At 40.0% G+C, this 23,604-nt stretch overlaps 1 protein-coding gene across 1 annotated transcript in view; it reads left to right on the top strand.

Moving 5' to 3' along the window:
• Positions 1–23,604, top strand: part of PHEX (phosphate regulating endopeptidase homolog X-linked) — a 97,106-nt gene that overhangs the window by 52,157 nt on the left and 21,345 nt on the right. The window contains exons 13-15 of the mRNA XM_010394496.4: positions 10,806–10,883; positions 12,473–12,576; positions 19,926–19,984. Coding sequence (XP_010392798.1) covers positions 10,806–10,883; positions 12,473–12,576; positions 19,926–19,984 — 241 coding nt within the window. The remainder of the gene's footprint in view (positions 1–10,805; positions 10,884–12,472; positions 12,577–19,925; positions 19,985–23,604) is intronic.

Below are 23,604 nucleotides of genomic sequence, written 5' to 3' on the forward strand. Positions count from 1 at the left end.
CTGCAGTCAGTTATCTGAGCCCCTGCCCCCTTTCCCAGTTCTCCATGGTCTCCCTCTCTTCACATTTCACTACAACCATGACAGCTGTACTGCTCAGAGCAGAGTCCAGTGTCTGCTTCGGACAGTGGCCAAACAGTAGCAGATGTTTAGAGATGAACCTAAGGACAGGGCGAGCATAAAGGGACACATTCCCACTATCCTTTCCTGGCCTCTACAAACTGCAGCTCGCTTGCTTCCTGAGCCAGAAGTGGTGTCTTCGTAGTTATGCATATTTTCCTGCTCTGAGTTTGTCTAATGACTTTTTGAACCCATGACAATTTTCATCATCCACAACTTCCCAAGCAATGAGTCCCACTGCCTCAGAGTGTCTTTTTGCTTGTCTGAAAAATGTCATCTTCTCCTATGTTAGGGTAGTGCAGAAATCAGAGAATCATCATTGCCTGTTCTCTTTTTGTGCTCACTCTTGCTTCTGCAAAGTATTGGCACCACAATACATGCTGGGAGAATGGAGCCTCCTGCTTTTCTTCATATAGCCTGTCCAAAACATGCATTAGATACAGTTCTGAAAAATAACATTTCATTGAGATCTGAGGCAAGCCCAGACAAAAAGGCCGAGCACCACAGCTTCAGGAGCTGAAATTAATCTTGCTTAATGCCAAGCTAGTTTTGCACAAAGATGACAAATCATCCAGTCTTGAAAGTGGTTACTGGGTGCTCTGCAAAAATTAAAAATGCCTTTTGAGTCTTGTGGGGTCTGCAGACCCGTCCTATGAAAACTAATGCAAAAATATGACAGAGGAACCAGCCCTGAGACTCAGTGCCTCTGATTCCAATGGGCTTTTTTCTAGAATGAAAGCCAACACAAAACTGATAGAACAACACTTGGTAAAAGAGAGGGATGGAGTTTCTAAACTAAAGCTCGCAAGAGACCTTTTACACGTTCCTTTAAGATGACTTTATATCTTTGCTTCAAGGATGTCAGAGAACTTTACAAAGTGTAAGACTGCTTCAGAGCACTCATAGGAACTGCTAGACATACTTCAGAAGAGCTAAGAAAAGCGGGAGAAATTTCCAAAGGCTCTAATTGCAGTTCGACACTTCATTCCTGTTCAAAAGCCTATGGGCTTTTGCTGACTTCCTAATTTACTGGTTTTACCGGAAAGTTTGATTCAGATATTCTGGAAACAACCTTGCCATTTTTAAATTAGAAAGTGTACTTTTGTTGAGTGCCAATTAAACCTTAGCCATGCTTCTCCTTTGTGGAAGTGAGCATTCTGAAACTAGGGTAGTCTCTGTCTGGATGTAAAAAATTCGACGGCTTTGTTGCGTTGTAGTAGTTGCATTGCAGGGAGCAATGAGCAAATCTCCTCAGAAGCTTGAAATGTGTTGAAGTTTGGAAAAGGTAGAGTCACATTTTAACTCTTTTCCAACATGTCTGCAATTCCATTTTGCATTAAATATATCACTAGGGGTTTATCTTCCTGGTTTAACTCATCTTTCACAGAATCACAGGATGGGTCAGGCTGGGAGGGGACCACAGGCTGGGTCATCTAGTCCAACCTCCCTGCTCATCAGGGGCGTCCTAGAGCACATGGCACAAGATTGTGTCCAGATGGTTCTTGAACATCTCCAGCAGGGGAGACTCCACACCCTCTCTGGGCATCTTTTCCAGTGTTCTGTCACCTCCAGAGTAAAGAAGTTCTTCCTCATGTTCAGGTAGAACTTCCTGTGCATCAGTTTCTGCCTCTTGCCCTATTGCTTGGCAGCACTGAGAAGAGCCTCCAAAAGGCTTCATCCTCTGACACTCTCCCTTCAGATACTTACAGACATTGATGAGGCTCCCTCTCAGTCATCCCTTCTTGAGGCTGAACAGCCCAATCCTTTTACCATGTGCATGGACATATGAAAAGAAGGGGACAACTCAGTAGGAAGCTGGAAGGAAAGTAGATGCTGCTCAGAAATGATGTAAGGGATTTGAAGTTTGCACTACTTACCTAGTTTGGAATTTGGCCAGGATTTTTAGGCTGCCACTCCTGCACCGTTCCTGAGATAGCTGTTTGGAAAATGCCAGTTTTTAGAGTAATATTTTCTCCCCTGGAAGAAACAGAGAATGGTACTTTCCTTCTAGAGTAGAAGTGTTCCATGCTTTTCTCTGAATAAAAATAGGTCTTCACTTTCTGTCAGATTAACATCCCCTTTTCTTTCTTATTCGTTTTACATCAAATATTTATTTCTCATCACAAACTTTAATTTTTGAACTCTAAGAATAATCTATCACATCCTGAATTTAATTTAACCTTCACAGGAAGACTGGGCTTTCCTGATCAGTAACCACAGGAGATGTTCTTCTCCGTTGGCCAGAGTTGAAACTAATAGCCATGGCATGTTTGCTTATCTCTTATCTCTGGGGTTAGATTGCTGCTGTCAGCTTCTCCCTTGTTATCTGGCTGCTGCTACTGCTCACTCAGTTGTGCAGGGATGTCAGTTCCATTAATAACCTGAGCACCATGCAAACAGATAGTGGAAAACAGGTGAAGGGAGAGGAAATTGTATTTAACCCTGATCTCACAGCTGTCATTTTTCAGACTCTGCCACGAATACATAAGGCCAGAATGGGTGCGTGACATCAAAACACTTGTGACAAATCTCATGCTTGAAGTAGGAGGGAGACAGATGGACAGACACCTGCAGATGCTGAGGGACCAGGGTGCATCTGAAGGTTTTGTGGCAGAAAAACAACATGAAAGCATTGCTATGCTAAATGACAGAGCAGTTCTTCCAAAGAGTGAGAGATCCTCCGCCACTCCTGGAAGACTTTGACAGTTTCAGCTTTAACTTTCACTATCTTTGTTTTAACAAGTAAACCTGTCTCCTGTAGAGATACAGTTACAAAGACAGTGTGGTTCCCCAGCTCAGCAGTAGCAGATATGGAGGTGCAGGAGAGCCATTCTCTGTGTGAAGGAGTTTACAAGGGCAAGCTCAGGTATCTGCTTGGCATTCCCTCGCTCTTCCCAATGAAAGTGATTTCCTGGCTGTGGAGATCTGTGTGTGCTGTAAATGCCCACTGAGAGGAGAGCTGCCTGCTGGCTGGGAGTGGGTGAGGAGCTGGGCAGGGCCCTGGGCTGGGACCCCACCATGGACCCTCAGTCTTGGCACCAAGCTGTCCACAACCAGCAGCGTGAGCCAGCAGCACTTGAACTTGCTCAGGTATTGTACCGGTCACTGGGATCTGAAGCAAAGTTGTGAAATTTTAAATGGCTTCAGGTACTGGTATTGCTGGAGTTTATTTGTGAAGGAGCCTTATCACAAGGAGTTCATGAGACTCAGGAATTTGTTCTTTTAGTGGCCTTTTAGAGGCCAGGATGCTGTGGCTAAGAATAAAGGCTTCCTCAGCTGCCCTCATTTGTGAGGGAGCTGTGAGGTGTCTTGTGCTCAGTTTTCTGCATATGGGATGAGCTTCATCAATGTGAAAACACCTAGATATAATTTATTTAAAAATAAAAATACGTAAAGATTTGGAATAGAGAGGAATTTGGTCTTGAGTAGAGCATTTTCTGAATGTATTTTTTTCTATATTCTGCAGCCTATGTTTTTTGTCTATGTATGCATCTGCTTTCCCCCATATATTACAAGGCATGGACAACTGATAGTGTCATGCTTACTGGTACAGTGCTGGGCAGGGTCCCTGTTCAAGGAAAAGAAACTTCTCCTCAGAGATAAAACATGGAAGTCATGAGTAACACTGGAGTTTAAGTTCTCAGTCACTATTTCAGTTTGAGTAGTGTTAAAAGGAGTCTCTGCTGTGTCTGGTTTCTGTTGCATCAAGACTGTGGCTGAAGCTCACTTGTGAAATGAGAAATGAAAAGGGAATTTTTCACATGCTATTCTTTATTAAAAAAAAATGCTCAGCAACCTTTGCTTAACCTTGAAAATGTTAAATGACTATAAACTGATGCAAGCAGATGCTAAGGTCAGAAGTCCCTTTCTGGAACAGGTTATTCAGAGTTTTGCATAAAACTGGAAAAGAAATGCTGTGGTAAATCATATCCCATACAATTATGATAGAGAGAGAGCTTCCTCTCCCTTTTCTGATCCCTGAGCCTGCCCCTCTCTCAGTGTCCAGTGCCAGAGATCTCAGCACACAGGGTGTTTTTAGGTCCCCGGGGACTTATATTTTGCTAGCATAGTGGGTTTTCTTAAGCCTGCTGCTTGCCCAGAGCTAAAACAAAAACAGCAGAAAAGAGTTTTGGAAAGGTGGGTGTGTTTCTAGCAAGAGGTGGCATGAACATGGGAGTATGGGTCAACTCATGAGGTGTTCTGGGGGCGAGTGGTGAAATGGGCCCAGGAAGTAGTTTCTATAAAAAATGGAACATAATAATTTCTGCAGCTCACCAGTGTGACAAAAGACCAGTCAAAGGTGGCTTTTTTTTTTTTTTTTTTCTTTTTTGCTATTGCAAATCCTTAGGATCCTGGTGCAAAAGCTTTTTAGTAAAGATATCTAAGGTAATTTCAAAACACAAAGAGAATTTTGAGTTGGGGGAGTATGTTTGGTTGTTTGGTTTTCAAAGATAATTGTATTGGAAAACATGGAGTGTTGCCTGAAAATAAAGGCATGAGGAGTATGGTCTTTTACAGTGCTAAGTGTGAGTACAAGCTTAGCTTGGCATGAGTCCTATCAAAGGCAGCTTAGCAGCACATACCATGGGGCATATATCTACGTCTATTCTGTATCATCTATATCTAATCTATACCACCATGATACTAATGATAGTCTGTACCTTCAGACCACAACAATTGCTTCTGGCTTGTTTGAAGTGCAGCTGGAGGAGCTCCCAGCTGTCCACATACCCTGGTGCAGTCATGCCCCAAGGGATGCACAGGTGTGCAGAGGGGAATCCAGTGCAGAAAAACCCACACTGGAGCTGACCTTTCCCTGCTGGTGTGGTGCCATAGCTGAGTCATTTTGCATATCTGGGCATCATCCTTTCTTCTGGTCCATGGGCATCATTCCAGCTCTACTGAGAATCCAAAGACCCTTAAAACTCACCAAGGTGCTTTGGACAGAAATAGTTGGCAGTTAAGCACATCCTGTGCCAGAACTCAGTTGTGCTGGTCTGCAGTATAAGTGCACTTATATCTTCAAAGATGAAAATATTTTCTGTGTGCCACAAAGGAAGTTATTGCAGATCTGACATTCTGTAAATGAAGGACAGAATATATGTCTCTCATAATATTCTGTGTATAACATAATGGAATCATGCTAATTGTCATACAGAGGTTGTGAATGGAAAATGAAATTAAAACAAAATGGAAAAAGAATTATTTTTCTTAACAAAATTAAAACAAAGCTGGCAGCAGAATAAGTTTCTGGTGGAAGGAGAAAATATGAATAGGTCTATTAATTGTAGTGTTGCATTGAACTGAGGAGCTGTGCTTATGAAAACATCACAGTCAATCAGTATGTTTATATAAGTAAGACTGAAATAAAGATGCTAATTTTGCACAATCGTAGTCCAGTTCTATTGCTAAAAAAAAAATAATTTAATGTGGGATTAGTTTAAACTGAAAAGTTAATTCCAGTGAAACTTTTGTCACAGTGCTTGAACCAATGACTGAATCTTTGTATTCCAGAGAGCCAGAAGGGATTTAGGACAGGAAAGAGTGGCACTGATGTTCATTGTTGCTTTTTCTGACTCTTTTGTCCATGGTAGTCCTATTAAACTTTTAGATGCTTTAATCTTTATGGTGAGCAATAATAATATTGTCTTGATGAATAGTAGATATTAAGACCAAACATATCATCCCAATGAACACATTTCTTAGGAACTGCTGTGTCCTTTTCCTCTCTGTTTCCTAGCATTATAATTATGGTGTCGTATTTTTAAGTGTACTAAGAAGTATTTTCTTGTCAGTAAGTTTTCTCTGAGTGAGGCTTTAGTTTCAAAAGACCATTCAGAGCAGGAGGTAACTCGTGTACCACATAACCCTTCTCCACTTTGCCACATCATGTGTCCCCAGCACTTGTCTCATAAAAGTTCCAGAAGTAGTTGTGTCTCTCCATGTAGTGAGTGAGTGATTCAGCTCAGCGATCTGGCAGGAAATTAGCTGGGGAAAAGCTTGGTTAAATTTCAGCTGTGTTATTGAAGTGTTAAGCAGTCCCACAGAAAGATGTGTCGAGGAGCTGAGGCAGCCTTTGGAGGCTGTGGGTGCAGGCAGCATGAGAAGAACTATGGACAGAGATGAGAGGAGCAGGGAAGAAGAGCAAGGACTAGGATTTTTTTTCATTTGGCAGCACAAAGGTGTTAAATGGACTCAGCTATTTTTGAAATCCTAATGTGTATTTAACTGAAAGCAATTTTATGTGTACATGGGTGTCATTATTCACATAAGTCATTTGATTATTTCTTTTTTTTTTTTTTTTAACCTTTGCCTAAAGCTATTACAAAGATGGAATGATAGCTGTATTTTCTGTCTTCATTATTTTATCAATTATTTTAGAGCATTCAAAACAATTATTGTAAAAGAGGGGATGGTTATGGTGCAGTGTAGTGTGAAGTGGTGGTATGTGAATTATCATTAAATGAAACACCGGTTCTTGAAAATCTACACAGCTTCTATTATTGTGACCTGCAACAAAAAGAGGGCAGTTAGGCCAAGTTTTAAAAATAAATAATGATAATCTGTATTCTTGAATATGGATTAGACAGTTCACTGCAGATCAAGTACTGTTAAAAATTGTCATTTCAGGCCAAGTGTTCATGTTTGAGTTGCCACTTCACTTTCCGTTGTAGTTGACAATGTGAAAATCCCTGATTTTTCATTTTCCCACAGAGGAAATACTGTGCATCATTAGGGTGAACTCAGTCTATCTCTCACTCAAGTCAGTAGTCACTTCCTACTGACATCTGTAGGATTGGGCTTTAGTCCTGTGATGGAACTTTCCTGTGTTTTGCCAAGACCCATCACTCTATTTTCCTAGTTCTTCCATATGTAAACCCTAGATAGATGCAGTGATATTTATGCAGCAGTTTTACCAGATGGCTCTTGAATCATCTGTTCTCAATGAAAAATGGAAAGACCAGGCGCATATATAAAGGCTGAATTAATCTTTGTAATTAAATGGGACATTACTTTGCCATGAATAATTTTAGCTTTCACAATGTATTTCATGCTAATTTTTCAGTGAACTGTAATTGTATTAATTTTTTATATATTTAGAAGCTTAAAAATGATCTTTACAAAGTTATTGAGTCAAGTTAATATACAGAAGATCTCTGTCAGACTCAAAACTTTGTTGTGAGATATATGTTTTGTTTTCTCTTTACTGTAAGTAAAATATGTCAGTACTTAGTGTTGTATAAAATGTCCAAGTCATACTTTGAGAGGCAGAAAGGCTCTCAGAATACTCACACGCTTGGTTGTCAAGTGAGAATTTGAATGGGCTGGAAACTGGGATGCTTTGGAGCACTGAAACATGTGTGCATTCCCACGTGGGCAAGTTGATGAGCAGAGAGTGAAAGCTTGTTTATTATTTTGTCTGTGTAGTAAACTGACTTGCAGTGCTCTCACTGTGACAGAAAGACACTGATGGTAAAATCCTGGCTGTGTTGAAGTCACTGGGGAAACTTCGATGCACAAGGAGTGGTGGAAGTAGTGGTCCCACTCTGGATCCTCTGCCTCAGAGCCTGCTCTCCCTGGCTGCTGGGCTAGAAAAGAGTCATCATGACTTACCCTAAAGCACCCTGCAAGAGCCTCTTGCTTGTGATGGCAGGAGAGGAGCCCTGGAGCGATGAGTTTCCTTAATTTACCCAACAGCCCAAGGCAGGCTGAGTGCTTATTGGTGCCTGGGGGAAGTATCCCATCACCTCTTTTCTTCCTGTACAAAGGGTTGTTTAATATGCAAATTAGAGAAAAGAGTTAAATGAGCCTTTGAACCATAAAAACTTGTGGATAGCGTGTTTATGGTGGATTCATATGCAATTGCCACATGGCTGGTTCCTGTACATTTGTCACATTTCATTTGACTCCCCTGTGCATGCCTTCTGGAAGGCTGGTCTCTTATACCTACTTTTAATCTTATCAAGGGGAAAATACTGACATCATTATCAAAGAGCAAGGAAGTTATAGAAGAGCTTTCCACTTCCTTGTGCTGTATAAATAGGGAATCTCCAAACTGCTGTTAAATATTACACAAGTGAACAGAAAAATAGGTACAGAAACAAGACTTCCAACATGCAAATTTAGAAACCTACTCTCAATATGATAGTTTCTAACTTGTCACTTGTGTTAATAAATTGGGCTGTGTGTTGGGCTTAGCTGAACAGGTTTGCACCTGATGCAAAGCCCCTAGGAGGAATCCCAGTCAGAGGGATTCCCAAGGACTTCAGAGGGCTTCCTATGTTCTCTCATGAGTTTTGCTTTGGCTATAGGAAACAGTTTGCCTAACCAAGAGCCAAACACCCTTCACTGTCAGCATCAGCTTTGTCTGTCTTTTTTGCTCTGATCTCTAACTCGCACATATTGTGGTAAGGCCTTTTAAGTAATAAACGCAATAAAATAACATTTCCCCCTTATCTATCTATCTCAAAAAATACAGACAGCTTTAGACATTGAAAAAGCATTGAAGTACTAGAAGCAGCAGTGCCTTTTGAGTTTGCTTTCAAAAATCTCGAGACACACTCTGTTATTTACTAGGGGTTTATATAGCCTTTGCAAAAAAACTCCATTGTGTCCAACTACTTAATTCTCATGCTTAGAAATCTCAATCTCACTACATCAATTGTGAAAGTCACAAAGGAAGTGATGAACTTATGCAGAATATTTGAGATTCACCAGACTTGTTTAAGCAGCTGACTTAGCAAAAATTAAAACTGATGTGTTTTGCTCTTTCCTTTTTTAAAGCTAGTTTTAACTGGGATTGAAACATGAGGAATAATTTTCCGATTCCTTGCAAAGTTCAGTCAGTTGGACCTGACAACACCACCAGGAAAAAATTAGGCACTCTTGATTACATACAAACTTGCAGATGAATCATGCTCCCTTCCTAGCTTTTTATTATCCCTCCCCAGCACAGCATTTAAAATATCGTGAAAGACTGCTGAACCTTCTGGAAAAGTAAGGAAACATTCTGTTGTAAGCTAATTTGGCTCATTTCATATTTTCCATTCAGCATTTTTCTTCCACTGCTATTTTTATTACTAGGGCAATTTGCATGACAATGGGATCTTTTTTGCTTAAGAGATCATCTGCTCCTGCTGCTAATTTCCTACCTGAAGATGTTATCTTCTGTTTGTGACATCTCAATTACCTCAACCACAATTAATCGTGATGTCACAAATGGAGGATTATGACTTTGGGTTGGAAATGAGATTGAAGGAGTTTAAAGAAGAGGCCTTTCTTGAAAAATAAAAGAGGAAACAATGACTTTGGTGAAATGGAGGCAGTCCTCCGTTACCTTTCTTCTTAAAATTGTGGAACAGCTGGTTTTAAGTCTTGCTGTATAGGAGGCCCTGCTGTATTGAGATATTGTGAAGTGGGAGAAGGAGAAAGGATATGTGGAGGAAGGGGAATCTTCACTTGAGCAGTCAGGACCCTGCAGCAAGAAGGAAATAAAAGTCGTTGGACCCCAGAGAGGTCCAGGCTCTGCTCCCAGTGAGCAGAATGCAGGGTTGGTACAGTTGTACTTGGTTTAAGGGCCAATTATTTATTGCTTTTCATATCTTGCAATATTCATTTGAGTTTTGACATCTGAGTTTGATGACCATGGAGGAGCACCTTTTGAGGGGTGGAGGGAATTCCAAAGACTTACGGAGAAATTACATTCAGCATCCTGAAAACATAAAAAGTGAAAGTTTTGTGCTGTCCTAGTCCATGATGGCTGTAATTTATCCTATGGAACTTTCACATTTCACTTGGTATGTCATCTTTTTGTATACTTTTGCTTTCTTCTGGAAACCTGTTTCCACAGAGATTCTGGGTTTCTGAGTGGCCTGCTGGTGTTTTTGTGAGGATTACTAGGGCGGTATATACATGCACACCATGATTTACAAAGTGGGAATACTCATCTACAGCTACTTCACACTGGACTGTTCACGCAGGTTGTGCATAAATTCTGGGGCCAAGTCACGACTGAAAGAGGATTAATGACAAGTGACATGTTTTATTTTAACACCCCTACTGACATTAGGAAAAAGGCAAAAACTGAAAGGTAAAGGAGTGAAACTGGAGAACTAAACAAAGATGAGCCCTGTGGTTTTTGGAAAAGACAGTGTCCTTCAGAAAAGGAGCCATCCTCAGGTGCAAATAGCAGTGGCCCTCAGTGGAAACACACCAGTCTGCACTTGCTGGGACCAAGGTTGATTCACAGCTGTGCATCAAATCTATTTTAGCAGTTGGATGTGTACCAGCTATTTTGCCATAGTGGAACAGGCCGTTTCCTGTCGTCCTTTGGAAAACATTGTACAAACAGGCATTTGACCATCTGATTAACACAAAACCCAGTAGGGAAAATCAGCTGTTAAGATTTTGCACTCAGACACATTGCTGTAAGTACGCAAAAGCTCTGCAGGCAGCAACAGACCCACTGTGATAATCTGACAACGGAATCTGGACTCTGTGCATTGTGATGCCGAGCTCATTTGTGGCACCAAGTTTACCTTGTAGGCAAGTTGTTTTGAAGTTAAATTAGGATGGCTCCAGGGGACCATAATAATACAAAGTGGGAACTGAGCAAGAAAGAGAGAAAGCTGTATGCTGAAAGTGGTTTTATCTGTCAAAACTTTTTTTTCTCTTTTTCTTTTTCAAAGGCAAAAGCAGTTATGGCGAAAGTTGGTTACCCTCAGTTTATAATGAATGACACATATATTAATGAAGACATCAAAACTGTAAGTGTCAGGCTTGCAGCTTTATTCATTTATTTCAGCTATTCTTCGCTCTGTTTTGCTGCTGTCTAAAATCAAAGCTAGTCTTTTATTTGGTATGCACCTGGACTTGTGCTTGCCTGGTTATTTTTATTTTATTTTTGAAGTGTGCTAGCTCTAAATTTTGTCTAAGTAGTCAATGTTGTTGTATCTGAGTGAGATCATGAGGCCTGCTGGGAGTAAAATGTGCCTGCATGCAAAGAACCTTCCTGCCATTAAGCATTTTAAAGGTTAAGCATACACTGTAATTTTTGCATAAATTTTGCATTTAACTATAAAAATGGAACAAATCAAAAGCATTTCTTCTCAAAATAATGGTCTTCAAAAACACTAATGCATTTTATCTCAGAATATCACAATTTAGGATGCCCTATATAAGCTCTCCTCATCTCTCCAGGCTATGAATTTAATTTACAGTTGTTGCTTTTAATAATGCCAAGAGGTCCTAACCAATGTATAGGCCTATTGTGTTGCCTGCTGGACAAGGATACTGTGGGAGAACTCCTTCCTGCTCCAGTATCTGTGCAGCCTAACTAAGGCAGGAAGGAAGGCAAATGATTAATAATAATATATTTTACCGTTTTCCAACTGTGGCACGCATTTGATGAATTGTATTACTGAAAGTCACAGGCAAACTAGAAACCCAAGTTCAATCCTGGACCAGTAAAAGACAAGAGCGATCATCATCTTTGCCAGAGCACATGAACAAACACTAAACAGAGGCATCATTTTTTGAGAGAACCAACTCTACCAGCCTAGTCCTTGTCCATGGAAAGTGTAGGGTGAGATGGTGCAGTGAAAACAGTGTAATGAGACAGAGCATGTGACCAACTCTCACTCAGGGTATAGAATTATTTGCTCAGATAAGTGGCAATGTCTGCTGAAAAATACTTGTTAATCATGCTTGCAAAACCATAGTTTACATCTGAAGTGCAACTTCCTCACAAATCCTAGAATTGTTTTAAACTGATGACAGGGCTTACAACCTATTAACATCCCTTTTCCTTGCCTGTTTAGTTGTGTGTGTGTGAATGCTATTATATTTGGAAACTTATGGAAGTATGGAGCCTTATGGCTGTAAATATTTAATGTGGCAGAACCCTCAGAAGGCACAGAATATGAAGTATTGGTTATAAAATGTATAGCAAACTGAAAAAGGGGACTTTGTTACATTGTTGGAAGTGGTTTTAAAATGCACTTTTACAAATGAAAGTAGGCCTACTTCCTCCTGGAAAAGAGGCTCTCTTAATAATAGCCATAGAAATGTGCAGTCTGCAATCCATTGTTGGGTGCTTATGATTCCTTCAGCAGCACTCCGCACAGTAAAGGGCTTTCCCAGTGTTCCAGACCCTTGTGCAAATCTGCTCAGCCTGTTTTTTTAACTAAGCTCATAAAATATTTATTCTTCCTACCAACTGTGAAAATTTTACTTGCTTTGAAAATCACTAAAAAATTAGGTGATTAGCTTGTATAAAATAAAAATTCTGTTTGTTTTATGTCAGCTTTTGTTTCTTTGGACATGCTTTAAAATTGTCTGTGCTTTTTCTATACAGCTGAAGTTTACAGAAAGTGATTATTTTGGCAATGTATTGCAAACTCGCAAATACGCAGCCCAATCTGATTTCTACTGGCTTAGAAAAGAAGTTCCAAAAACAGAGTGAGTAGACAAAATACATATTTACATAATCTTCTAACAATGTTTTAAATTATATTATTTAATTTATATAATAAATACTGTTATCTATTAAGTTTTAATAGAATTATATAGACAGCAACATGTTATGACACAAAAAGCCTATGGGCAAATTCCCATTATTCAGAAACTCCTGTGGATTTTTTTTTCGGTGAGTTCTAGGTATCCCTGCTCATATGCACGGTATTCACATGCTTGAAGCTTGAACTTAATTTAATGAAAAAAAGGGGTAACTGAATCACAATTAAAAATGGACTGTGCCTCTTGGTCACAGTTAGAGTTTGAAATGGTACAGCAGGGATTTATGAAATAAATTTTGTAGGAATGAAACCATAGTAAGAGATAATGTTATTATTAGTAATACAAATCAGCATTGTTAGTTACCTGCTGTTAATAGCAATGATACAGAATGAAACATAATTTAATCTACATATGTTATTTTTATTTATTTGTAAACATTAGAGTGCAGATTGTGTCACAAACTGTCATAAAATACATGAGAGAATCATTCTCTTTTCTTACTTGTGGGTAATCAAATCCTTAAAATGCAAATTAAAACCTAAGCAGAACTTAATTAGTCTAATCATGCTACTTAAAAATGACTTCTTCTACACACAGTCTTTGAAATCAGTGCTGCTGCTTAGCTCCTGTGGTGGTATTTCCTCAGGACTCCAGAAAGTCCTACTCCAACTGAACCATACTTTGTTCCAGGGGTGGCTCCGTGCTGTCTGTGAGGCAGGGCAAGGATGTCAGCGGGACAAACAAAGGCTGTTCATGGTTAGAGTGTTTTAATTTGGCCCCGTGTGTTCAAGGGTTTTTTTATAGCTTAGTTTTTATTGTGAATTTTACCTTCTCATCACAGCTTTCTCTGACATTGCACTGGTTAACCCCAGGGGACGATTTTAGGGATTTTCCTGGATGTCAGGACTAGACCATGATGGTGTATTTCCTTCAGAGTAACAGTTCCAAGAGAGCAGTGAAACAACACTGGCCTCTCTATAGCAGTGATCAGCAACCTCCTCCTCATGGTCAGCCTTGGGGCAGCACTGATGCAGAACCTGTAGATTCTTGGCACAATGGGAAAACTCCCCTGTAAGGAAATGGACTGGTAGGCAGCCCCTGACTCAAGAACTATCTGCTGAGAGCTGTCACGTGGGTACGCTTAAAAAATGAAAGTGTTATCTGATTGCCCACTACAAGATTGAACACCTTCTCATGCCTGTCTTTACCATCTTATTTCTAGGACTATATAATAGCCAGCCCCTCATCACCTCTGCAGCTCTTTTCTTGTCACCTCTCAGAGCACATTCAGGTCTGAGGGATGCCAGTTTGATTTCTGGTCCCTTCTCTTTGTTAGCACAGCTATTTGCTCTGCCTTCTGCAGGGCTGGAGGTAAGCTCCACGTGAGGCCTGGCGGAGGAATAATTAGGGTTCCTGCTGGGACATTATTCTGTCTCTGCAACTGTTCAGTGATAGAAAAGGGTTCTGAAAGTGGTGTCACTCTGCCTGCTGAGGGACACCAAGGCACAAAGAGTCATTGCTGCCTCCAGTAATTTTTAAAAAATTTATTAAAATAATCCAATAACTCCCACTTACCAGTCTGAGGCATGTCAAACCTGGCCTCAAAAATATCAGCCACTTTTTAGCCACTTGCCACTTTCAAATTATCATACACCCCTGCTTTCTGATGCTTTTACTTCTTTTTTTTCCTCTAATTTTTCTGTTTTTGTTTTTTAAACTTTTCCATTTCATAGAACTCCACAGAATTTTTGATGAAGCTTGGTGCTATGTTAATAGCTAATTACCCTTGGGTTTTTGTTTCTATTTCCTTAATTTCTTCTTTTCCGTAGTTTAGTAGCTTTTAGCATAACATTTATATTTAGAGATAGATATTATAAGATCATCAAAGTTATGGACCAAAAAAGATAAATAAGAAAATGAGTGTTTAAGGAAATAAAATAAAAGTTACTAAAGTAATACTACAACCAAAAGGTAAAACACCATATTCTTTCAGCAGACAGTCCATGTTTCTCAACAATATTATTTCAAACTGGAATAATTTTCCTCAGCTAAATGTGAAATTAAGATGATGGTTCAATCAAAGTACCAGGAAAAGACCATCAGGGGATGGACAGAGGAGATGGGAGATACAAGACAAAGGAGTTGGGTAAAACAAGGAAGAATGTGGATAACAAAATGGAAAACAATTATTTTGGAAATTCAACAGTTTTTTAATCTGAAAAGACAAGGAAAAAACTTAAATCAGGAGTAATTATCAAAATCCTTTGTTCTCTGTTCTGTTCCCTCCATCCCTGGCATTTATCTGCTTGACAGGAGAAGGGAGCATGGAGGAACTCAGATGAGACATTGCTCAGGGCATGGGTGGGGGGACATACCCAGCCCTGCTTGTACCAGAAAGCTGTGACAAGGCATCTGTTCTGCCAGTCCTGGGGCCAGGCTCCCCTGAGGGCACCCTGGCTGTGGTCCTCAACACTATTACTTGTTGTCCTCAACACCAGCTTTGGATGCCAGCTGCCATCCTCACAGCTGGCTGGGGAGATGACTGTCACCTTCACAGCTGGCTCTACCTAACAAAGAAGAAAGTGCTCAGGTATCAGCAGAGAGACACATGAAAGGGATTTGTGCAGGAGCTGAGGAGCATGGTGCACAAACCAGCGCAGGTTACGTTGAGAGGGCTCAGTGGAGAAGGAGAGGCTGGAAGGGGCAGTGAGGGAGAATGGGCACCAGGTGTGAAGACAATTATTTTAATCCTGGTGAGATTCAGCTGGAGCAGAGGAAAGTAAAAGTTAGTACAGGGAGAAGTGATGGCCACGTATAAGGGAGAAGTAAAGGAGAGTCAGGGTTTTAGTTGCATTTACTTATCCAACGACGGAGCCATACACATTCCTACATACAAATATACACACGTGTGTGTGTGTGTATACAAATACACTCCTGCACCTTTTTATCCATGATGGAATCTGTCCTTAACACTGATATCATACTTGCAAATAACAAAGCATCAGAAGACTTCTTGGGCATGCCACTTCATTACTATTTATCTTTCTCCTTTGAAGTCAGCATATAATCTAAGATTTTTAGACCTGGTCAAATCTTTCTCAATTTTTCACTTTCTGTGCTGGGGATGTAGGCATCTGGTATCCTGATAAGAGGACCCAAAGGAGGTATGCTATGAGAGGATTCCAGGGTCTCCTCCAGGGCCCATCCCTGTTTTTCTTGACCACACACTAATGTGTGTAAGCCCTGGCCCTTGGTTTGCCCCAAGGGAGAGCAGCTATGAGAGGTTCTGGGTTGGATACCATTAAGGACAGTGTAAAGCTCCTTCTCCTAAAAGGGAAAAGCAGCCATCAGGAACACTGGGTGGTCTGTTGTCTGTTGGAGAGATGCTGCTGGAGAGCTCAGAAATTGTGTGGCTGGGACCTGCCCTGGAGAGGAGAGGCTGGAAAGGAGCCTTCTGGAGCCTTTTCCTGGTCTTTGAACCTCATTTTGATCAGTGATGTGGCACTGAAGGCTGGGCCCAGCCTTACCATCCTAGTTGCTTGCCTATTCCTAAGGGAGACAGATGGCAGCCTGGCCTAGGACAATAATCTTCTGTTTCTACAGGGGAAAATGTATAAAAGAGACTAACAATGAGAAGAGGAAATACAATTTTGAAAGTCACCTTGAAGGTTGCCTCCCAGTTAGAAGGTTTCTTAATAGTATTTTCTTTGAAAGACATTTTCCAGCTTCCAGAAACTTAGTACACTTTTCACTTCTGACCGGCTTAAGTCTTGTACATCGACAAGTTCATTTTCTTTATTTATATTACTATTTTTTATTTCTTACTTTGGATGTTGAACAGCAAACTGAAAGATTTCTTCTAACTCAAAAAATTGAGAGATCAGTTTGAAAATTTAGTTTGTGCTTTACAGAGAATAAAGTAAACTAATAAGCTTTTTCCTGCGTTGTAAATGTTCCCAGCCACCCCTCTTCATGAGTGGCAATGTAGCACACTGTACTCTTAACTCAGAAAGAAAATATCACAGAGAAAATTGTAGCCTAAAGAAACACAGAGTAAGAGAGTTTCTGCCCCACTTGCTGTCTCAGTGTATGTTTCACATTTTATTTTTACAAGAGAAATCTCAACCTTACAAGTGTCAACTCTGCAGCGTTAGGTTCTGACTGCTGCAGTAGTAGATAGGTAATGCTACAGGACATCATTCAAAGCTGTCCCATTTTTCACAAACTTATAGCAAATGAAAACAGTGTCAGCAGTTCTAGAATTTTTATTTATTTACTTTGCAATTAATAAGAGCTTGGAATGTTATGCCTTTCTTTTTTTTCTATCCTTCTGTTAATAGATAAAATGCACTGAAATTGTAACCAGACCTAGAGCAAATGCTCAGGGAATCTGACTTCAAACAGGAATGGGAGAGTTATTTCTAAATTTTTTTCACCTGAAAATTTAACAGCAGCAGCTATTTATTACACACCTTCATATGGTAATTTGGTGTGTTATTAGTTAAGGACTGTCCCTGACGGTTCAGTCATTTCAAGGAGTTCACATGGCAGATGAGAAGTGAAGTTGTTCTGCTAGTCTGGATGGAAGCAGTCTTGGTTATTTCTACTCTTTTCTGGAAAATACTTCCTAAATCTTTTTGAGAGTGCTCAGAATGGTACAACAAAATGCTGGAATGGAAATCTCCTTGCCAAATGTCAAATATGAAATACTCTTCGAGAACTCTCATTCTTCCTGACTCCTCAGTAGGGCTGCTAAGTGTCCTCTTCGTAACTGCCTAAAAGCATAACAAGTTTCATACAGGGTCGTTTTTGAGGCCTCATTATGAAAAAGCAATTTGGAAAGAACTGAGTTCAGTTCTACAGTGAGAAAATCAAGGCTGTTCTCAGTCTTTGGCTCATGTTAAGGTCAGGAAATGGGATGGGCTCTGCTATTGCAGTGGTAGATCATGAGAAACAAAGCAGGATGGGGATGCTTGTGATACATCTACGAGCTACAAGTCTATGAGTTCTTAGGTATGAAAGTATGGCCAGAGGATGGTGTGATGTCCTCCCTCCGTAAATGTGGAACAAATGTCGCCAGCATTCACTGCTGCTCTTGGGGAGAGTGAAGTGCTCCTGTGGGGACAAGTACCTGCATCACCAGCTCCTCACCCAGTAAAACAGCTTGTGCTGTTAAGAGAGCTGTCTCTAGGCAGTGAAGAGCTCTTTGCTGCTGCTTGTGGTGATTCCTCTCTGCAGCTAACTGTGGTAAGCCCTCCCAGAGGATGGAGAGAAGAACCACAGCACATTAATCTGATTTGAAGTATCTGTGATACATCTCAGGCTCTTGATCCTCTGGAAATAAAAGGCTAAGAGGAATTTTCGAAAAAGGAGGATTTGCTGTTCCAGAAGCCTTTTTCATGCTTAAAAGTTGCTGTTTGAGAAAGGCTGTTGTAAGCAGAACAAGCCAACAGGGTGAGATGCAAGTCACAGCACTATGTGTCTTTGTTCAAACTTACAGTAAAATCTAAATTGAAGTGTTGATTGTTTCAGATGAGTCCTTTTCAGATGGGATTTCTCCTTTTCAAAAAAGGGGCAGTCCTCCAGATTTACTGCTAAGCCTGGAGAGCAGGTCCCAAGGCACAAATGGCAGGCTTGCATCCTTCAAAACAGTTCAGCTGATTGTGTCTGTGAACATGAAATTGAAATGTTGTTAATTAAGCCCCTAATTTTTTTTTTTGATCCCCTCACCATACACATTCTTTCTTCAATTTTCCATTATCTCACTACATTACCTCTAACATTTAATCTCCTTATTATGAAGAGAAAACAACCTCCCCCTGCTCCTCCCCTTCACAATCTCCTAATAAACAAAGCAGGGAGAGTTATCTGTGACTATTAGAGCCTTTAATGTGACAGATTGTTAAAATATGTACACGATATCACTCTTTTAGCCTTCATTTGTTAGTTTTTCTGGTTGATTCATTGCAAAATAAGCTGCTCAGCTTGGAGACTAAAACAAGCAATTAAATTTATTGACAAAAGACAAAATGCTGCCATTTTCAAACTCTCCCCTTTGTTACCTGGTTTATGTGAGGACATTAGTTGTCAGAAAGCCAGTCAGGGTGTGCAGATGACTCTTTCATTAATGGGGCTATTTTAAAGCACAAATTGTGTATACATTGTCATTGATATCACATATTTTCCATATTCTGATAGATCTTCCTTTGTTTTGCAGCTTCTATCTCTCCTCTTTAAAAGAAAATTTCCAAAGCAATTACATTGCATTCATGTGGCTTTTCAAAACTTTTGAGTAATATTTTGCTAAAGACATCAGGATGTTCTTGTTTGGATATTTACTAGAGTTACTTCTAAGTTATTATGAACTAACCACTAATTCTCATCATCTTTATTTCTTTTGCCTCACTGCTCCCTTATAAAATCATAAAGTGAAATCTTGGGCTCACTGAACTCAGGGTTTCATCTGAGGAGATTTGGTTCTTGATGAAGTCAGTTGAGATTTTCCACTCATATGGTTGAAGCCACTGTCAATACAGATGAGCTTAGGCTGAGGAGATTCATTTGCTATTCATAGAATCATAGAATATGTTGAGTTGGAAGGGACTCACAAGGATCATCAAAGTCCAACTCCTATTCAAATCTAGGGTTTCCTCCAGTATATATGAGAAATCAAACTATGAGAGGAAATGCCTGGCAAGAGGCCTATTTGTTTAGGATGGTCATGTTCACTGCATAGGGTACAGAAATGAAGCTGTTTATTCTGAATTTACATTCCCAGAAGGTACTTGTTTGTGTTGTTGGCATAATCCTAATTGTTCAAGTAATTGTTCAGCAAAGCCTCTAAAGCCACTTTACTTGTTTCAAAATGCTCTCCTCTAATTTCAACAGAGAGTTTCTCCACACGTGTTTGAAAGACACTCAAGAGAGGTTTCCCAGCTGCTGTCAGTCTTGCAGCCTCTGCTGGGTGAATTTTGATTCATCAGCATGGCAGACCTCAGAAGCACAGTGGTCACTTAGAAATTAAACAGATCACGTGATAGGAACACTAGGAATCGCTCTTGTTGGGAATTCATTGACTGTACATAGTTAAAGTCATTAAACAATAGATTTCAATGTTCTAAGAAAGTGTGAGTAGCATGTACTGAAATGGAGAAATACTTAAACTTTAATGTATCTTAAGTCCTTAATGTTTTTACTTCCTTCACCTGAGTTCAATTTTTATCTTTGCTCCTTTGATTCATAAAGGTGAATGTCAATGTACTGACAGAGAATTAATTTTGTTCTTACTACAGGTGGTTTACAAGCCCGACTACTGTAAATGCTTTCTATAGTGCATCTACCAACCAGATCAGTGAGTATCTGCCTTCTGAGTCTCCTTATAAAGTGCCTGTTTGGGAATGTATGTGTCAAGCTTCAGATAACTGCTGTACCTATTGTGTTATTTGTGACCGAAAATTAAAAGCTCAGACCTGGTAATTCAGCTGTGAGACCTAAGTGAGAGGATCAATCTGGAAAACCCAGAGCTCCCACAAATTGGAACTACAGTTGCTCAATGAGTTACCCTGCGTCAGATGAGTTGCAGTGACCATGTGTGTGTTTGTACTCTGTCCATTGCAAATGATAGCTTAAATCACTTTTATTAAAGCCTAATGTTTCTATCTTCTGTTTTCTGTGGCAAAAACATGTGTACACACATCTCCATAAATATACAGTGATAGCAGTTCTGTCCTCTAGTATTGACAGATATGTAGCAATAAATGGGACTAGAGACGACTGTGATACAGACCAGAAAACATTCAAATGTTTGTCCAGTGGATTTGTTCAATACCTTCAAGGACAAGGAGTGATATCTGTAGCTAACTTAAAATTCTTACCTGTATAGTTTGATGAAATTATTTTGTATATGCAGTACTACCTGTCTTCTACTAATTTTAGTTACTGGTTGTTTTTAGATAGCTTATATTCTGGTGTGGAAACAAATTAGGTAAAAGAGATGAGTTTTTCAAAGAAGTGTTACGAGTTTGGATGTTCATTCCTGTTTGTTTTAATGGGGCTTTGAACTGAAATTTTCTATCAGGCTTTAAAATTCAATACCAGTCTTTCTGTGTACAAGAGTGTTACCTTTACCCTGGCACTTACCTTTGCTCTTACAAGCTTTGCATGTTAAATCAGCCTTCTTCTTCTATGCCATTCGTGTCTGGAAGGTGGCTGCCACCACCTCTGTGGTCTCGGTCCCCAGAGACAGGACCTCAAAAATTGCTTAGTGATTCCCCCTTTTATTCCTGCATCTCTTTTGGTCACAGAGAGAAAGGCACAAAGTTAATGTATCACACTGAAGAAGGTACAGCAGAGGACTGGCAGTCTGAGTCTGCTGGTATTTGCTTCTACCAATTTCTGTAAGCAACTTTGCCTCCAAACCACTCAAAATCTTTCATGTCTAAGTGATCTCAGTTGTAAAGCGTGTATAATAATTAGGCAGTTCTTTTGATTAAAATTAGTGCTATATTTAGATAGCTCTTCCTTAATTAGAGGGGCTGCCATCATTAGGCAGTCACATTTTTGTTGATCATCTGAGGGAGCACTTGGCTGAGGTGGTCACAGTTCTAAGGTACCTGCAAAGCATTACAGCTGCTCTTCCTCCACCATCACTGCTGCTGGAGAGGTTTTTTGTGAGTGGAGAGGACGCCTGCTCAGAGCAAAATGAAGCCATCACTGTTATACTGCTTTAATATTGGGTTCTCTCAAGTTTCAGCAGTGCTCAGCTGTCCCAGCCACTCCACCATGGCACATTAGAGAAAACTGTGTCAAGAGGCTGGAGCCACTGAAAATTTCACACTCATGTCTGAAAGAGTCAGGAGTCAGAGAGCTATCAAACATAACCCATCAGTTATGGGTGTAGAGGCAATTGTATTTTTTATCAAAACAGCTGACCTTCTTGTTCTGCTGGCAAGTGACCTTGAAGTGTGGACGGTGCTACTCACTCTCAGTTCTTTCAGGACTCTTTCAAAGAGGAAAAAGTTTAGGTAGGAGAGGGCTTTCTGAACAAAGCCCTCTCCTACCAGAGAGGTACAAATGTAATCATGCCCTGAAAATGATGTGCAACAGGAGGGAAGATTCAGAGAAAGGCACAGTACTGTCTTCCACTGCTGGCTGGTGTGTTTTAATGGGGCAAGAGGCCCTGTGAGATGTGGGAAGAACATTCTCAAGTCAGAAGCTGCTGATAAACATTTGACACATCACTACTGATTTCCCATTAATGCTGGTGGGGAAGAACTTCTACCTTGCTGCTTTGCAGGTATGTTTTCAGTAGTAATCCATGCAAAGTTTTGAGGGACTGCTCACATACCACAAGAACTGTGGCATTTTTAAAGGCCTAGTTAAACCACAGAAAAAAAGTTCTTCAAACTAGAGTCATTTGAGAAAAAGAATTAAGCTTGAACTCCAGCAAGTTAAATGTAAAACTGTGATACAGCAAGCCCAGAAAGATTTTGAGGACCAAATTTCTAGCAGCACAAGAACTAATAATAAAAATTTTTTGTCAAATACATTGAAAGAGAAGAGTCTCTAAGGCATAAAAATAAGATAATTCTTTGCACGGGAAGAGTTTGGGAAGTTCTAACCCTGGAGCTTTTTCTTGTGAGAGGTTGGTCCCAGAAATTGCTTAAAATTTAGTGTCAATAAACTGTGTCAATAAGACTGTAGAAGAAATTCATACCATGAACTATGACAAATATAAGGACCATATGATATTCTCCCAGCTATTTCAAAGGAACTTCGACAAAAAATTTCCAAACAACCAGCTTTGATGTATAGCCTATGACTTTTAGTGGCCTCAGCACAGGAAGAGTAGGTGTGGCAAGTTTCAAATCCTATTTTTCAAAAGATAGTTCAGAGGGATCTGCATAAAAAATCACTTTAGCCTCTATATGAAGGAATGCGGTTGTGACCACAACATGATTGAATAGAGAGAATGAATAAGCGTATGATATAATGGTGAAGAGTGAACATGAGAATGTGAGATGTTTTTTGCTTTTTCTTTTAGAAAAAAATCATACTTTCTGAATCTATTAGAGGTTTTTTAAAATTTAGAAAGCAGGTAAGTATGCTTGATACACTGTTTTTTTCCATCGCACACTTTGGATGTTCTTTCCCAATACTAATAACTGGAAGTTGTTGTGGGACAAGAAAGAAGGCCCTTTCATAAGTTAATGATTGATTAGAGATAAGAAAAGGAGGTGGGAACCAATTCCTTGTTGGCAAATAGTTGGAGGGGTGTGTTGTGGGGATCTCTGCTATTTACCGCATTAGCGGATGATCAGAAAAGAGGGTGTTCTGTTCTGTACAAAAGAGTAGAGGTATATGAACTCAGTTCAGGAGGACAGTTCCCTCTGCTGCTGGCTTCTGGAAGGTAGGAATATGTGCTAGCAGAAGAATTACCTCACAGGTAGTTGCCTGACACTCTTTCCCTTCACATCTACTACTGATCACTGCTCTAAATAGTGAATGGACCAGATCTTCACCTGCTTGAGTGCCCCTGCTCTTCAGTGAGCAAACTGGACTTTAGTGTCTTCAAGGCCCATCTATTTTTGCTCTTTGTAAGTGACTTTACTAAGAAGAATTTGAGAAATAAGAATTTTAAAATGCATAACAGAATTTGATTATGGAAATTAGTTTCTACATGAACTGGAAAATCCCTGGTTCCAAAATTTGATTCTAAAAATTAGGACCGTTAGTTTGGAAATAGAAATGTACTGTGTGATGATATCAACAAATCCACAGCAACTCCGAACTTGATTAGTCACCAAAGGCTTCTTGAAAAAGTTTAGAGAAAAAGAAACATCAGTGCTGTGACCCATGGATTTTGGAAAAGAGCAATCGTCAGGTACCTGCAGAAGTGGAGGGGAATGTGGAGGTCCTGATCGCTTCTGAGCTTTAGGCAGCTGGTTTTGCTTTCTGTGTTCAAAACACAGG

The sequence above is a fragment of the Corvus cornix genome, chromosome 1 (assembly GCF_000738735.6).
Source record: "Corvus cornix cornix isolate S_Up_H32 chromosome 1, ASM73873v5, whole genome shotgun sequence".
Classification (NCBI taxonomy): Eukaryota; Metazoa; Chordata; class Aves; order Passeriformes; family Corvidae; genus Corvus; species Corvus cornix.